Source organism: Lepisma saccharinum, chromosome 18 (genome assembly GCF_977018435.1).
Source record: "Lepisma saccharinum chromosome 18, izLepSacc3.1, whole genome shotgun sequence".
In the NCBI taxonomy this organism is placed as follows: Eukaryota; Metazoa; Arthropoda; class Insecta; order Zygentoma; family Lepismatidae; genus Lepisma; species Lepisma saccharinum.
The window spans coordinates 5,597,608-5,615,620 of record NC_139246.1 but is presented as its reverse complement, the minus strand read 5'-3'; the positions used below and the strand labels follow the sequence as shown (position 1 = coordinate 5,615,620).

Here is an 18,013-nt window from a genome sequence, read left to right as displayed (position 1 = left end):
GACATTGTTAACTAATATTCTTAATTTCAGTTTCAAGATGAAATCGGCTACGAAATAAAAGGAGTGGGTTCATATTTCTGTTACTATTTCCACTTTTGTAGTAGACCTGTGCCACACTAAGATGTGACATAATAAACAAATCTGAGACACTTTCAAAGTATTAAATTGCTATCTACGTATTTGGGAAAAATCTTTCAATATAATACTTTTTTTGGACGCGTCAAATCATAGTATTTAATTCCTGTTTTAGCAGCTTTAAGAAACCTGATTTTGGGGGGGGGGGTTACAAATGCCCTTTCTGCTCCCGTCAAGTTACGCCTATGACAAACAGGAATTCAAAGTAAAAGACTGTCCCGACTAAATCGGGAGACACGTGTGATAGATTTACAATTGGGAAAATCATAATTAAGCGTGTAGTTGAAAACAACCTATTTTCATATATTGCATGCAGCTCTACTTTTTCTGCAATGTGGATCAAGAACTGGGGACGTGGAGAAGCACAACACTCCACGTAACCAATAGTCACGTGATCCTCTTTGCTTTCCTGCCATGTTGACCTTCGCGTGGAAGACATTTCTCGGTGTTAAGACAGGCAAAATCACCCGATCATCGAAGGGTGCAATATGTGTTGCCTACCCTCCTGCATTACTTGCTCCTATTAAAGCCTTATGGGGAAGAACTTTTTTCCATGACTGTACTATGTATTTATTTCCTTCTTATTCGACATTAAATTTACAAAATTTGGTTTACCCTGAGGTTTTTTATTTACTTCTTGTTTTAAGTCCACTTTATGCACAGTAAGGCTAATCAGGACTGGACCTACAGTTTAAAGTGGGATCCTAACCAATATGTGCCTCCACCGGGTATCGAACACGGGACCCCTTGATTACAAGGCGATGATATCACCGTTCTTTTAGTGAAAAAGAAATATCCCTAAACGGTAGCTTCGCCCGTCATTCTCATTTTCTGTTTTTACAGTGTGTGAGATTTACTAAATTGTCAATTTTCTCATTAAGAACAAACACAAACATTCATATCTTGCCAGGGATTCGAATCCGGAGCTCCTGGTGTCTGAGAGCGCTGTGCTAACCACTCCGCCACACAAGCTTGAGTCTTCACAATTAACTAAACTTATAACTTCAAACTTTTAACTTGTAACTTTTCATCACAATTTTTTTGTTATGATTAATAAGTAGAATATATTTATTAAATAATATAAAATATTCCAACATTATCTTTAATCTTATTTATTTTTGGAAATATTTGTGTCTTCAACTTAAAGTAATTGCCTTACTTAATATGGAATCTTAATACTTATTAAGTGTAGAGATAAAAGAAGTCAATATATTATATAGAACACAATTTTAGAAGGGAAAAATGATGTTCTATATGATATGGGGAATGTGATAAAATTATTGGGGGGGATTTTCGTCATATCATTTCAAATTATAATTTAATTAAATAATCCATTTAAAGTAATAAGTTTTTACCCTGCCCCCGTGTCAGGGCAACAGTGTTTTTTTTTCCTTATTGAAATATTTATTAATGTGTTAATTAATTAGGTAATTACGTGTATAAAAATATGTATGTGATAAGTGTATCTGAATTTATTGTGCATTTTTAGGTTCGTATATATTCCATGTATAAAAAAACCATGTAGCTCTGTTCTTTCTTCGTGTTTCGAACTTTCAAGGAAAAGGCGGGCATTGAAAGAAGGGCCGTTGGCAACAGACGCCAACCAAACATATATAAACTCCCAGATGAGAGTGGGGGAGGTCGGCTGTTGGAACTGAGACGTGGAAGGGAGAGTTGCTTCGCTTCGGTCAGCTCGGATTCAGAGGACAGATCTCTCGCAACGGATGCTGTAAGAGATTGGATTGCCGGGCAGGCTAGTGCCTTGGTGTCCAATTTACAGGTAAAAAGGTAGTTTGTAGTGGATGTTATTTTGAAGTAATTACGGTGCGCCGGGGAGCCTAGTGCATTGTCACCGTGGAGTGTTGAGAAAAGTGCACGTCGGGCGACCTCGTGCCTGTTAAGACGCCCTTGGAGTAACGCGAGAGTACCTTGTGACAAGCGTACTCCCGATGTAAAGCATCCAGTTACTAGCAATAGATATTTCCATCAAAAATCGAGTTTTGGCCCGATAATTAGAGAAATGAACGTTCGGATACGACTTGTACAGAGCATTCCCTGACATTCGCTACGGGACTCGGCGGCAAGCGGCCCGGCATCAGCGCTTGTCTTTCCCGGTGAACGGGTCAGCGACCGTCGCTAGAGTCTGCTATTAAAATTACATTTTTCATATTGTGTACTATCCTTGACTACAGAATGTGTTGAAAATGATGTCCCTCTCCTGCAACACATTCCTGGCATCTCCGAAGGAAATTGGTATTTACACGTGCAAGTTCGTCTACTGTAATTCTCCCCATTTCTCGTACAATACTCTCTCTTAACTCACGGATGGTGTGCGGACTGTCTTATTTTTTAGATTTCCCCATATTTCTTTCCACTTTTATTCAGAACTGACCCTGTTACTCTAAACTTTTTTACGAGGTTTAATATAGTGGTCCTATGTGGAACGGGAACACCTGGAAATTTCGTTGCAAAACGTCGTCGCACTTCTCCAAAATTCCTCTTTCCGAAGTAACACTCGACAAGACAAATCCTTTGTTGTAATGTAAACTTTTGTGGTGCCATATTAAGCCACAATCTTCAGCACACGGACACAACACAACTTCCGAGGGAGGATTATACTGGCGTCAGTCTGCAACGTCAACAGAAAGGGAAAGAGAGCGAAAAATACAGACTGTAGCTTGCGAGTGTCGCGGACCCCGTTCACCGGGAAAGAGAAGCGCTGATGCCGGCTGCTTGCCGCCGAGTCAAGTAGCGAATGTCAGGGAATGCTCTGTATATATTTAAATTTACGTTAATTAAACTTTAGAAAATATCCAAAATTTCGGGTTTTAATTTCACAGTTGCTGGACAAGGTATTTTAACCCCTGATCAAAAAGGTTTCGTAAAGGTTATCCGTTATCTCTTGTAGTTAATTATAATTATGCTGACTTGTTGCAACCCACGTGCATTGTCGTGCAAAGAAAGATACCCCTATACAAATCAGAGCCGTGTAGGAAGTGCACCGAACCTCGAGTGCGGAGGTAAAGTGTGTGTGGGGGGGGGGGCAGACTAGTAACAAAGTGTACGATATTTCACGTGCTTATACTCCACTAGAAGAGATAAAACAAAAGCAACCGTGAGTCAGAAGCAGTGATGTGCGTCTACGTGTAAACAACGATAGTCTACATTCTACACGTAGACTATTTTATACACGTAGATTACGTAATCTATGCAAACAACATGGCGAAAGATGATAACTTAGCAATGGGCGCCGTGGAATTAAAAGAAAATTATACTGCGTATCAGTTGCTGATGTGTGAGGAGAACTTTTCATACTCTTTCTTTCAAATTCGAACAACTTCTCACCTAGAAAGAATCCTAATATAAGACATATTCTAGTGTTTTATGGGAAAAAGACCACTCTTGCCTCACGACTGCCATCTGTTGTTGTTTTTTGCATACTATTTATCTTCTTCCATAGTTGATAATAGAAGAGAAGAGAAATTTTGTTGTAAATAGGATTCTTTTCATTTCGTTGGGAACCAATATAGTTGAAAATGTCACTTTCCCTTCATGAAACCCTTGAAAATTAATTTTAATGCACTTTAGATTGTCTACAACTAAACTACAACCCAATGTAATATACGCGTAGATTACGTGTAGACAACGCATGTAGACGTAAACTTATAGTCTACTGCACATCACTGGTCAGAAGTAAGCAATTGTGTAGTGCATTAATGACGTCTAATATCCCTGTTCTTCCACATTTTTGGATGTTTCTTGGCTACAAAATTCCCCTTTCCAGGGAAAATCCCCTGCTGGCAACATCACTGCACCTAACCGATATATTTTTACCATTTTCCTAACACTTCCCGCCATACGGGGAGCATTCTTTTATTTTGTAAACAGAAACAAGCGTCTTTCCGTCATCCGCCCAAACTATTTCGGTTCTGCTCTGGATGCGACGCTCTATTTCATCTTTTCCCCTCGATCTGAAGTTTTCGGGCACGGCTTGCGGTGTATTCCTCGGGTATGGCTCCAAGGTTTATGGCCGAGAGCAGCCAACCCTTTCCTCGTTTCGTTTTATAGTTTTCCGTCCCTTCGACAAATTATCCTTCTTCTTGCTTGAGCCATGGAGGCGATGACACATTTACTCAACTTGGCACTCACGTCGTGGTCAACCCGTCTGGCAGCCCTGGAGAGGAACCAAGATAGGAAGTCGGGCACTACCATAGATAAACCCTCCCGTTCAGATAGGAGTGACCACAAAACCTATAAACGGATATCCTGTAATCAAATTATCCGATAGGTTTCGGATGCAACTGATAGTCCGGATACACACAGATAACTAAATGCATCATAACGATTGATGCACTAAAGTGTGGTCTATGGCATCTGCGAAGAATCAGATTCACATTTGATGCATTTTTTTGGGCCTCCCCGATGGCGCAGTGGTAGCGTCGCCGCCTTTTAATCAAGGGGTCCCGGGTTCGATTCCCGGTGGAGGCACATAGTGGTTCGGATCCCACTTTAAACTGTAGGTCCAGTCCCGATTAGCCTTACTGTGCATAAAGTGGACTTAAAACAACAAATCAATCCAATCAATCCAAATCAACATTTGATGCATTTCAGTGCATTTTTGTATGTCTTGAAAGAAACACTAAAGTGCATCACCTGATGCAAGTGAGAATTTATTTCAGTCGAGATGCATTATGATGTATTATTTGATGCATTTTGATGTACCTTCCTGCATCTTTTTCAATGATGCACTTAAACGTTTCGTCTGAGCTACAGATTACATTTAGCTCAGATGAAACGTCCAAGTGGAACATCGAGAAGGATAGAGGAAGGTGCACCAAAACGCATGAAGGTGCACCAAAACGCATGAAGGTGCATCAAAATGCATCAAATGATGCATTATATTGAATCTCGACTGAAATAAATCCTCACTTGCATCACATGATGCACTTCGGTGTTTCTTTTACGACACACAAAAATGCACTAAAATGCATCAAATGTGAATCTGATTCTTCGCAGATGCCATAAGACACTTTAGTGCATCAATCGACACGTTTTGGTGTATCAATCGGTATGATGCATTTAGTTCTCTGTGCGAATTATCCAAATATCAGTATTATCCGAATTAACCCCTCAGTCCCCAGTCCACACACCCCAATTTTTTTCTCAATGGCCCAAATTTTGGTCACGTTTGCTTTAAATTTACCTCAGCACTACCCTAAATGTCAAATTACACCCCTCAAAGATGGAACATTCTGGAAACAACCCTGAGCTATCAAAGAAAAACAACCTGCAATAAAAACTCAAGAAAAACACACTTAAAAAGTGTCAAACTACTGCAGTAGGAACGACTCAAACAACACCAAGTTTAGTGTTCTTTGTGCATAAACATACGCTAATTCGCCCATTCGAGCTACCCTGCTGATTCACTTTAATGTACTAAATATTAACTATTAGCATCACAAGCTCTAAAGAATTCTGAATTTCAACATTATCTAAAATGCTTACAAAGTACATTTTCATTATAGGTTTGGACAAGAGACTGTTCACTTCGGTAAAAATAGCGCTTGAATAGCACACGTCACCCTCCAATGTTAAGCTTAGGGCAATCAAATGACGAACGAAATTCTCTCTGGGACAAAACTATGCTGGCGCCGCCAGCGGAAAAGTTTGGCAGTGAACAGACTCATTGCAACTAGGGATAACCACTAAATGCGGATTGCAATTTATCCGATATCCGTTTCCAAAGCAACGGATAATCAGAATATCAGAATAGTATGAATATCCGAATAGAACAGATTTGTAGAAAATCCTTAGTGAAATTCGAAAATTACGAATAAAATAATGTGTGGATAGGCTGTAAAATGGATAAGCGATAAAACTGCCCGGATAATGCACACATTCGGTTAATTCGAATATCCGGATACAGTGGATATTGGATAATTCGGATATGCGGATAATCCAGACATTTCGGATATCCTAGTAACTGACATTACCGGATATCCGATATCCGGATATTTGAATTCGAAATAGAGAATTATCCGATGAGAATATAACTTTATAGGAATACTAGCTAATTACCCGGCATTGCCCGGGCATTTATTTATCCCAATCTTGTATTAGACAGGAAAATAATGAATTTTAACAATAGTGTAAAATGTAACTAATTTTAAATGTGATCGTGAACGTCACCAATTAGCTTAGCGACTCCGAAAACTATGGATTAGACACTAATCTTGGTCATTTGTGGCATTTTATTTTTCGTCCCCTCTCACCCCCATGCCGATAGCGATAGGTGATGAACTTGGAGTTGAACCGCATTGGGAGTGTCCCGAAAACTATGGATTCCATTCGCAACACAGCCTGAATGTTAGACAACCCGAGAAACACTATCGTTGTGCGGATTGCATAGAGTCACGGATGTCAGTTTGTGCGGAATTTAATATCGGTGGTTCTCGATTATTTTACGTCACCCCTTCCCAGCCCACCCCTAGGGGTGCCAGGGGTGTCTTACCCCCACAGTATTTATTTCCAAGTTGCAAGTGATACGTGCACCAAGTTTGATTGAAATCGCTCCAGGCGTTCGAGAGTTATTGCTGAACAAACATACATACATACATTTTTATATATATAAAAATAAAATATATATAATAATAGAGATAAAGTTGCCACCCTAATTACAACAACATCCCCTCTGTTCCGGGAATCTGTGGAGCAAACGAACGGAAGCAAGTCTCTGCGCAAGTAGCGACTTCAGAGGGCTCGAACGTGTAAGAGGGAAAGTGAGTGCAGCAGCTTACACTGCTTTGCTCCGCCCACTCGCTTTCTCTCCTTCTCTACCGCCATGCTCCGCAGATTCCCGATACGGATCGTAGACTCCATGCAACTTGCTTGTACTGCCAGGATAGGAGCTACTCACATGTCCGTTGTCGTCCAGCTGGTTGTTGGTGAGCTTCAGCTTGTCGAAGGAGACGACCTGCTTCATCCACTGCGCCCCCTTCGCGGGGGAGTCCGGGTGGACGTGGATCCGAGGGGGTGAGATGGGGTCCGCCTTCCCCGCAACCACCCAACTCGAACTGCCAAAAGGATTGAAAGCATTTGATAGACATGCATGATTTATTTATTGTAAAAACTAAACTAACCCTGGCTGCCTAAACACTTGAAATTTCTGCAAGAATAAGAAAAGAAACTACAGTAAAACCTCGTTAATCCGGACTAATGGGGGGGGGAAAAGTTGACCGGATTAACTTAAATAACCTAAAAGAACAGTAGAAAGTGCATTAAAACTCCGTTTATAACAACAAAACATGTTTATTATGGTGTATTTAAAGGGCATAGGCCTAAATACAATATACAGTACAGTACAAAGTCTGCGGGAAACAGAATTTCATCAGTGGTTGACTTCCTTTTCATTGGGAAGTTCTCTCGTTGACTTCTAGCCACATTTAAAACTTTGCATTCTGCCTTTTTTTTTACTTTTGTCTGTCCAGATTAAGCGAAGTCCGGCTTATCAAGGTCCGGATTAACGAGGTTTTACTGTACTTGTAAGACTTACAGGGAGAAGTAAGCATAGACTCTCACCAAAATAATATAATATTCTATGGAATGTAGGCACAATTTATTATTTATCACTTTCAACAGATAAGATTTTTTTCAACTACAGAAGGTGATGACATAACTTTTAAATAAATAAGAACGGAATGTAATATTAATAAAAATTTACCCTTAATTGTACATTTTAAGGTTAATTATCTCCAAGTAGTAAATTCATAACTTCAATGTTCATCCTAAATGTGTAATATAATAATAATTTATTTGGCATCCGGTGTCATATTTATACTGTAAGCACTGAGTTTAATACAACTTTTGTATCATATAATCATGAGTTATTGTAAGTGTGAAGTGAATATTTGATTGCAAGCTTGAAATTCTCTATTATTCGAGACACTTTTTTTTTAAATAATGGAGAACTCCCGTGTATATATATATATTTTTAAATAAATGTATTTTAGTGAATGTTCTAATATCCTTTACAATGTAAAGTTTACATCATGATTAAAATATCCCATGATATCTGTTTATCGCGATTAGCCAAAAGGGACAGAAATGCGATGTTAAATAACTTAAGAGATCAATCAAACAATCGTAATATCTGTTCTAGAAACCACAACACTTGATATTTATTTCCATCCAGATACAAGTCCACAGGCTGTACGTGTCATACAATGCCCGCAACCTTATTTTACAATGCAGCGTGTTCATAAACAAATTAGACACCAAAAACCTACAATAAGAAGAGGAGGTTGCCGGAAAAGAATACACAATACAAGTAAAAATAAAAATGAAGTATGAATTGTCTGTAACCTGAAGATTTACACTGGGTTGTAACCATCAGTCTCCCCGACACTCTGCAGTGTCCTTCTGGGCTGTTTCAGATAGTTTGCAAATGCACACTGAACCCATAACGTGTCAATTGACACATACTTTATCAGGGTACGAAATATCACTGCAGACTGGTGGGAGGGGGGGGAGGAGCAGCCAGACACAGACACACTATATATATATATATATATACAGGGTGGTGCAATATTCCGTTTACAACTCTTGGGAGGTGAATCGCCAAGTAAAAACAAGGAAAAAATGCCATGTGAAAAAATGTCGAAATCGGCACCGTATGCGAGTGACAGGCGTGCGAAAATCGCCTCACACCATGTGTAAAGCACAATAACTCAAGAAGGAAGAAAGATATCAATGTCGGATTAAAATAATACAAAGAAAGTCGTACCTGACGAATACAATGGTGCAGAAATTGAGGCCCAGTGTAAATTGCGCAAGGGGACTCTCAAAGAAAGTGGGGAATCCCATGATGGAAAATATAGGAAATTTACTACTATTTTCTACATAATGTTGAGATCGGAATGTAGGCAGTAAAAATGACGACGTATGTCCACATGTCCCACTACTGCTGGTACACCATCTCACACCCGGGAAATAGGAAAATAACTGCAAATCTCCTGTTTGCGGTACGAAGAAGAAAAGAAACCAAGTTGTCGCATGTCCCACTACTGCTGGGACACCATCCCAAATGGAAAAAAATACCGGAAAATCATAAAAGAACTTTTTCAATCCCTTAATGTTGACACACTACTTTGCAGTACGAAAAACAAAAGTTAAACAATAGCCTCATGACGTCAGGCTGTACATACTACAAGAGAGCTCCCCAAAGAAAGTGGGTAATCCTCGAAGGAATGAAGATGGAGAATGGCGAGAAAACGCACACTAAGGCATGTAACATTTCCAGGCACAGCACATCTTGAAGGGATTCCATTGAGAAGCGCACAACCTCCGCACATGTAGATCGATGGTATGAAGTACAGCGATCTCCAGCATCTTCACTCACACCTTTCACTAAAGGACACTATGCGGTGCTGATAGGGGCTCACAAACACCGGTATACTCAGAGACTTTGTTGAAAATGTCCACCATTGACTTCAAGACAAAGATGGCATCGGCGAAGTACTGATTGTCTGGTACGTGCAAATACCTCTGGCATATCAACAATTGTCCCAGCAGCAGCACTAACACGAGCAACGAGGTCTTCAGCACTTTCCACAAGGGTTTCATACACGAGCCTTTTCATTTCTCCCCATACAAAGAAATCCTGTGGTGTGAGGTCAAGGGAACGAGGTGGCCAAGGTAAAGGTCCACCCCTGCCAATCCAACGATCGCCGAAAATATCATTGACTAAGACCCGATAATTCCCACCACACAAAGTAGAGGGCAAAATGTACGGGCTTATCAAGTGGACACCTACTACGCCACACCACACATTCACTGCGAACCTATGTTGATGATGGCGCACAATGATTGCATGCGGATTGTCCATATCCCAGACATGGCTGTTGTGGCTATTGAACATGCCGTTCCTGGTGAACATTGCCTCATCGGTCCACAAAAGTATTGTTGGGAAATCCGGAATGGCAAGAGTTTGTTGCACGTACCATTGGCAGAAAACCATGCGTAGGGGAAAGTCCGTGGGCAGTATGTGGTGCACCTTATGCAATTTGTATGGGTGCAATCCCTCCTCCTGAAGAACGCAGAACACATTGATATGGTGGGTTTGTCGCGTTCGAGCAATGGCACGTGTGCTGGTGCCAGGACGGTCTCGTATCGCGTCTAATACATCCTCTTCAAATTGCACAGTGCGGGGTCTTCCACAATCCCACCTACGGGGTAGTAGAGATCCAGTTTCATGCAGTTGAGAATCAAGTCTTTGAAAGAGTGCATGTGCTGGTAACCGCCTATCGGGAAAACGTTCGTGATACGAACGCCGTGCTTCACGGCTGTTTCGGTTTGCCTCTCCATAAACGAGATGCATATCAGCAAGCTCGTGGGTAGAGTACTCCACCATTGTAATGTTCGAGAACTGACCAGCAACAGGGGCACTTTCCCTCCGAGTGACGGATCACAACTACCATGATTAGCACCCACGTAATGTCACACAGGTGTCCACGCAGTTTTTGCAAACCGAGAAAGAACACGGGAATACGTACTCTACGTACAATATTCCTTGGCACAATTCAACCACACACACACGCCAGACTAAACTCCACGCTGCGACACGCAGAACAGACAGGAAGAACAACGGTCGATTACACTCTCTACGTAGTACCCACCAACGCTAATACGTAACAGGTGACCTACACTCCCAGCGCCTCTAGTGGGGCTTTCTGTATAAATTAGCTGAAATCAATCTCAGCGTAATCTGACGGCATAGCGTCATTTTCGGATGAATTTCCTATTTCCCGATTGTGGGAGGGTGTCCCAGCAGTAGTAGGACATGTGGACATTACGTCGTCATTTTTTACTGCCTACATTCCGATCTCAACATTATGTAGAAAATAGTAGTAAATTTCCTATATTTTCCATCATGGGATTCCCCACTTTCTTTGAGAGTCCCCTTGCGCAATTTACACTGGGCCTCAATTTCTGCACCATTGTATTCGTCAGGTACGACTTTCTTTGTATTATTTTAATCCGACATTGATATCTTTCTTCCTTCTTGATTTATTGTGCTTTACACATGGTGTGAGGCGATTTTCGCAAGCCTGTCACTCGCATACGGTGCCGATTTCGACATTTTTTCACATGGCATTTTTTCCTTGTTTTTACTTGGCGATTCACCTCCCAAGAGTTGTAAATGGAATTTTGCACCACCCTGTATATACAGAGCATTTCGTGACATTCGGTACGAGACTCGACGGCAAGCGAGTCATTATATATAATGTCATTAAATGTGTGTCAATTATTAAGTAATCAAATTATATTATAAAATATACAATATATTATATCGACTGTCTTTCATTCAAAATATAATTTCAAATTGATGAACAATGATTTGCGTAAGCGAGGAGGGACAAAAATTAAGAGATATTGAGAAGATAATACTTTCCTGTATAAAATTCACATAGAAATGCTAATACGTGTTTTATTAATATATTTATATACTTCGTGGTTGCTAGCGAAAGGCGATGAGAAATGTAAAAGAAATAACAAGTCGGTCTAATTTCTGTGTCCTGGGGATTGCTGGGTTCAGTGTCGTAAGAGATGAGGCTCTTTGTTGTCCGTTCTTTTTGTATGTTTTCGATATTATTCCAGTCAAGTATAGCTATTCGAATCCCAAACTAATTGTTTATGTTTGTTGTTAAAACATAAACTCTCCCCCCCCCCCCCCGGAAGAATTTGTATTTGTTGTGTCAAAATGCACACAGAAATGCATAAGAGGGCACTTTTATCAGCTGGTGTTCCGTGTGATGTACTAAAAATGCATTGATTGGGAAGATCATTTCAAAGATAACAAAATTCACTGTTAATTCATCAACTGACACAGTTAAATGTGTATTTTATATATTCGTCCATAAAATAACCAATGGGAACATCAGAAGTGACCGCCTTCAAGAAAATCACTTTCGAGTACCGTCCCGCACCACAAGGAGCACCCAGTCAGGGCCGCCGTTAGGGCCTGACGCGAGGCCCTTTGCAAACTATCCCCGCGAGGCTCTTACGTTTTGAAAAATTATAATGTATACACCTTCAATTCCCCGTAAAATTCTACTTATACCAACATGGTGATTAATATTGCATAATTTTTACCCCAACTTCAACACAAGGATTTCCTTTGAGCCACCAACGAAATTTGGCAGCGTGTTGAGGACATCAAGACAAATAACTTTCTTTAATAACTTTTTGCTACTTTAGGACCTGTTTCGAACATCTATCAGCCTTCAAAAAACATGTTTAATCCTGTATGTATGTAGCCATGCTCTACAGATTCGTCGTTACAAACACACATAGGAGCCGCGGTAGTATGGTCGGTTCGGTAGGGCACCTGACTGCCACGCGGGAGACCCGGTTTAGATTCCCAGGGTGGGTGTTATAAGGTTGGTACGAGAGAATGGTATTCCCCAGCAAAGTCCCTTTGCTTATGCAGAGAATCCCTCCGGCTACTCCCAAGACTGGAACAACATTCCCCACCTAACACATTCCACTACGAATGATATTCTTTACACGTGTGTTGTGAAAGTATAAATATCTGGTACGGTATAGTTGAGGGAAATTCTTTTAGAGGGCACAATGTAGCTTACTTCTCGCATAAAATGACTCCCGCACCTTTCGTGTAACAGTCCTCAATTCTAAGGGTGGCCGTTCCTTCCTACCCAAAGCCAATGGCGTTCACCCTCATAATGCATAATCCTCATAAAGCATTTTTATTAGCTTTGCACTTTAATTGATCTACCTTCCCCATAAATTCTTCATTCTCTTCACCTAACGGTCTAAATATGGTGCATCGGGTAGTCAAAGTGTCTTGAAACCAGCTAAAGTTAATTGATTAGTAAGGATATATATTCTGATTTCCCCCTACCTCATTGCACATATTGCAACATGATGCAAACGTGTAAACTTTTTTTTTTACACATTACAATATTAAATATATTCAAGATAAATGTATACATCTTGAATTTTATATTACTTTGAGAAAAAATCACCTCCAAATATTTGATGATGCGGTTCGCACCATTATCAGCCCCATTTTAACGCCACATAAGTGTCTGCCAATCTGTGCAATATTTCCAACTGAAGAATTTCAGTTAACTGCTCCTGGGACATTATAAAAATTAGGACATACATTTGCTCCCCTATAAGAGCAAAACATAGGGTAAGGTTCTTCAACCTCTACTTACCCCAAAGCGGGCGAATATCAGGTCAACTTTTTACTACAGGGGGATGGTAACACCAGAGGGACAATTCATCTCATCCGCTTTTCAAATACTACCCCGGAGTTAGCCTTTTTGGGTTGACTGGCATAGTGGTAAAATCCGCGAAATCTGCCCCGCCCCTTCTCTGAGTTTCAAGGAAGTAGAAATAAAAGTATCTCTAAATCTTTAATAAATTTAGCTTCGGATCAGTTTCACACAAAAGGCAACATGCCGACCGGGAAAGTTTCCCTTCCACGGTCTATCCTCTTCTTGACATCTGTTCTCAATCCTCAAATTTGTGGCCTGGGAGCTCGGTTTCAACGCAAAGAATCACAACGATAGGTTTTATAACAGGAAATCGGTAAAAGGTTGGGATCGCAAACAAGAAACTCCACTGTGTTACTGCTGAAATTTTCTCGCTGTCTCCGATTGTGTCTTCCTTTCTATAGTATGTATGCTGATTGCAAATGAAGCTGTATTGCTAGTGTGGGCTTCTTTGTGATCAATTTTTCATGAGAAATTAATTTGAATAAAAGAGTCAATAATATTAAATATCTCGAAGCGCGAAGCCCTGTGCGGTGACACACGTCGCACACCCCTAACGGCGGCTCTGCACTCAGTTCATCACATATCCGAAACCAAGACAAAGCCTGATACAGTGTTCCCTCTTCCACAGACTATCTGGCCAATATAACACTCTACCAAACCGAGTTGACATTTTTTAAAACCAGGCAAGTTTAAAAGGCTACTACTGTGTAACAACATTTAATTCACTTTATCTCATATATGTATTTTAGTTTGTTATTATTCTTTATTGCTACTTCCATTGTTATTACATTCCAATGTAAAATGGCCAACGCTGTATTTGGACTTCTCTGGTAAATAAATAAGTTCACGCACGTTAATTTGTTGTTGGATTGATCGAGTTGCTATATTTACTTCGCTTTTTTGCCACTTTTGGCTAATTGCAAAGATGGTGATGAGTGATGAAATTGATGAATGGACATTCACAAACATACCCAGGCCGGGATTCGAACCCGGGCCCCCTGGCGTCGGAGCGCGATGTGCTAACCACTCTGCCACGGAGGAATGTGTTGTTGGACCATTGTTTCTCGTCCCGGCTGTCTATACTTGCTAGCTTGGCAATAATATTCCTTGCATTGTCCACCCATTTCGTTACTTGACCAGACACATTCCGTCATCATGTATTTCCTTGTCTCCTCCTTACCGTACAACAGAGACGACCGTCCACCCACTTAAATTTGTATTGTCTCCGACCCCTCTTACAATTATGATTAAGGTTATGTAATATTAGAAGCTAGTAAGAAGGCCACACTAACCTGTGAAAAGCGTAGCGATACCTTTTGTCGTCAACCGGAACGAAGTCCATCATCAGCATATAGTCTGCCATAGGGTCCATGCCATACAGGCGGACTTGGAACGTAGGAAACATCCGTCTGGAAAAAAGAAAATAAATACAAGATCAATTTTTTGAAATTCTATAGTTCATTATTAATGATTAAATCATAGGGTATTTCTACTCTGCTTTTCAAAAACTAAATCCAGAACCTGGTATTTGTATTTCGCACAACAACAGTAATACTCACTGTGGTTGTTCGCAAAATTCGGTTCCTTGTTTTAACATACTTAGAAAAATGAAATGCTTCAGTATATTTAATGGATCAATTTCAGTTATTGGTTATTTTAACGCCATCTGGAGGCCTCCCTTAACTTTTAATGGGATGTAGTGTCTGTGACTGAACAAACTTTTTGGTTTGTTGGCAGGGCCCGTTTGGGGTGGTTGGAAAACCACTTTCGCCCGGCCCTCTCCCAACACACACAAAGTCAAAACCATTTTTTCCAATCTCTCTTCACTTTGCTGAAATGATTTAAAATGGAAGTGTCTAAGCGAAAAAACACAATTCCGATTTTAAAAATTGGCAATATTCCTGAACGCTATTGGCCTCTCTCTAAACTGGGAAGATGGAAACATTTTTTCCTCTTGCATATTGATTCATTGATTTGATTTTTTTTACTTCGCTTTTCTGCCACTTTGACTAATCGCAAAGATGAGGATGAATGGTGATAAGATGAAATAGATGAAGCGACAATCACACACACATATATGGACAGTACATGACACAAATCCCATAGAGGATTATTCTGGCCATATGGGTCCAGAAGCCAGTCTCGCTAGTGTGCAAAATGCGGTCTAGGATGTACTACGTGGAAGTGAGGTTGACATTTGTGTGCCACCCTTTACAGCACAAAAAATTTCTAACTAACAACCAACAAACTCTCTACCCTTCTTAAACCCGAAGGTTGATGGCTGCAGCCTTCCATGTGTCCCTATCCTGGGCAAGATCTATCCACTATTTACCACCCCTACTGATTTCCTTTAGGTCCATCTCAACATTATCCCTGCATCTTCGTCTTGGCCTTCCTACCGGTCTCTGACCATCAGGTTTCCCAACAAGATACCTGTAAACTCCTCTTTCCTCTCCCACTCGTGCCACATGACCTGCCCACCTAAGCCTTCTTGATTTAATCATTCTAATGATATCTGGAGAGAAATACAAATTCTGTAGTTCTAAATTATGTAACCTTCTCCACTCACCTGTCTCCTTATCTCTTTTAGGCCCAAATATTTTTCTAAGGATTTTGTTTTCAAATACTCTTAATTTCGTATGAGCAAATATAAAATTTTCAGTTTGGTGCCCACAAATCTATGGGACTTGTCATGGTTGGTCGTGATCCTTAATCTATTTATGACTCATACTCAGTGGCGGCGATTGGGTTCCAAAACCAGAGGGGCAAGATGCCAAAACTTTGGGGGGGTCAAAGTCAGTATATTTCCCTTTGTACATAACGTTTAACAAAAGTAGCAAAAGTCTCCCCTATTCTCCGCCACTGCATAATTCAAAAGTGGGAGAAAAGCTACGCTAAATAACAATATAGTAGTTGCTTACAAGTAACACCGACCGCCTTACCACCTTTGTGTCTTTCTGGAAGCCATGGAGATTGACGTTTTCTGAGAAACCTCCGAATATCTGGCACCGGCTTTGCACCAGGTTCCCCAGTAGAGGTTTTTGCCTTTATTGTTTGTTTTTCTTCGTCCGCCATTTCAAAGAAGCCCTCATATGGCACAGCCCCCTGTTTGAAGTGGTCTCACGTTTTACGGCCCCATTTTTGACAACCGCAATTTATACAGCGCTCCTTACAAACTAACACAAACGGTTACAAAAAAAATCCGAGACCTTTGTGCACGTTGCAGTTCAAGCGATGGAGGGGTGGAACCACCAGATGCACATCTCACACTGCACTGGAGACTGTTACACTCTGTCCTTTTCAGAGAGTTGTGGACGTTAACACTATTTTTTCGCAGCCCAATCGCATATGTGCAGTTTATTTGCTCAAAAAGTTACATCACACATTCTCCCAGGAACTTCACATGCGCTGTTAATGGACTTTCCTTTGAAGTTAAAAAATAAACGCAGGTTGTGGAATAACCACGTTTCTTCACATGTTACGAACATCATGAACGCCGAACCTGTGGAACAGCGAGGTGGGGTACCAACCCCCTAGAATCCGGGGTTTCCCGCCTTCCTTCAGAGGTGAACATATTGAACGCAAAGATCCAATTTCTTTCTTATTTCGATCTTTACAACGATTTGACAATTTCTCAATTCTTCAATTTAATTTTACTCAACACATTTATTGCCAAAACACGTTTATGTGCATAGATAGCAAAAGCGTATATTCTAAGCTAGCTTGATTATCTCCGAAGCTTGAAGTCCAGACTATAATTGCCACGTCTCCTCACGTGAGCATCTGCCAGCTTAGCACAGGGTAGAAACAATGAGATACCTCTGGGCTAGTGACTAACACTACGAATATATGGAAAGAAACAATAGATTTAACCCACTACGGAGGGTACAATTCGTAATATATTCTTGAATAATCATGTACAAATATTAGATGACTTTGGAAATCTTTTCATACAATATTTTTCTTTTATTTTTTATTTCTTATTAATTGTAGCCAATCTTCTTCTTTGGCTTTCTTCTTCTTGTAATAGCTAAGGCTTCTTCTTCTTATAATTGTTAAGTCTTCTTTTTCTTGTAATTAATAAGGCATCTTCTTCTTATTACTACTAAGGTTTCCTCTTCTTGTAATTACTAAGGCTTCTTCTTCTTGTAATTACTAAGGCTTCTTCTTCTTGTAATTACTAAGGCTTCTTCTTCTTGTAATTAATAAAGCATATTCTTCTCATAACTACTAAGGCTTCTTCTTCTTGTAATTACTAATGCTTCTTCTTCTTGTAATTATTACATATTGTATATTTTTTCTTCTTTGGACTTCTTTGTCGATCTTATCCAAATTGACGGAAATATTAAGAAAATCGATCTCCCAGACAAACAAAGAGAAAGGGGTTAGTTAAAGATCGCCGCCTGGCCGGCGCTAACCTTAACTTGGAGCTGCAATAGATGCGCCTACCATAAGTGCTTGGGTGCCTGCCGTGAGATGGCGCTACACCTGGGAAAAACAACCCAAAAGCCGCACAAAACTCTCAGTTCGTGGGAACCGTAATAGACCCAGAATTGTAATTACAATTCGACTTTTCT

At 40.4% G+C, this 18,013-nt stretch overlaps 1 protein-coding gene across 1 annotated transcript in view; it reads right to left on the bottom strand.

Annotated features, from left to right (window-relative positions):
* org-1 (T-box transcription factor 1) overlaps nt 1-18,013 on the bottom strand; it is a 102,511-nt gene that overhangs the window by 50,670 nt on the left and 33,828 nt on the right. Inside the window, exons 3-4 of the mRNA XM_083140081.1 lie at nt 14,729-14,845; nt 7,052-7,208 (exon numbers count right to left, since the gene is read on the bottom strand). Of these exons, the coding sequence (XP_082996207.1) occupies nt 7,052-7,208; nt 14,729-14,845 (274 nt within the window). The remainder of the gene's footprint in view (nt 1-7,051; nt 7,209-14,728; nt 14,846-18,013) is intronic.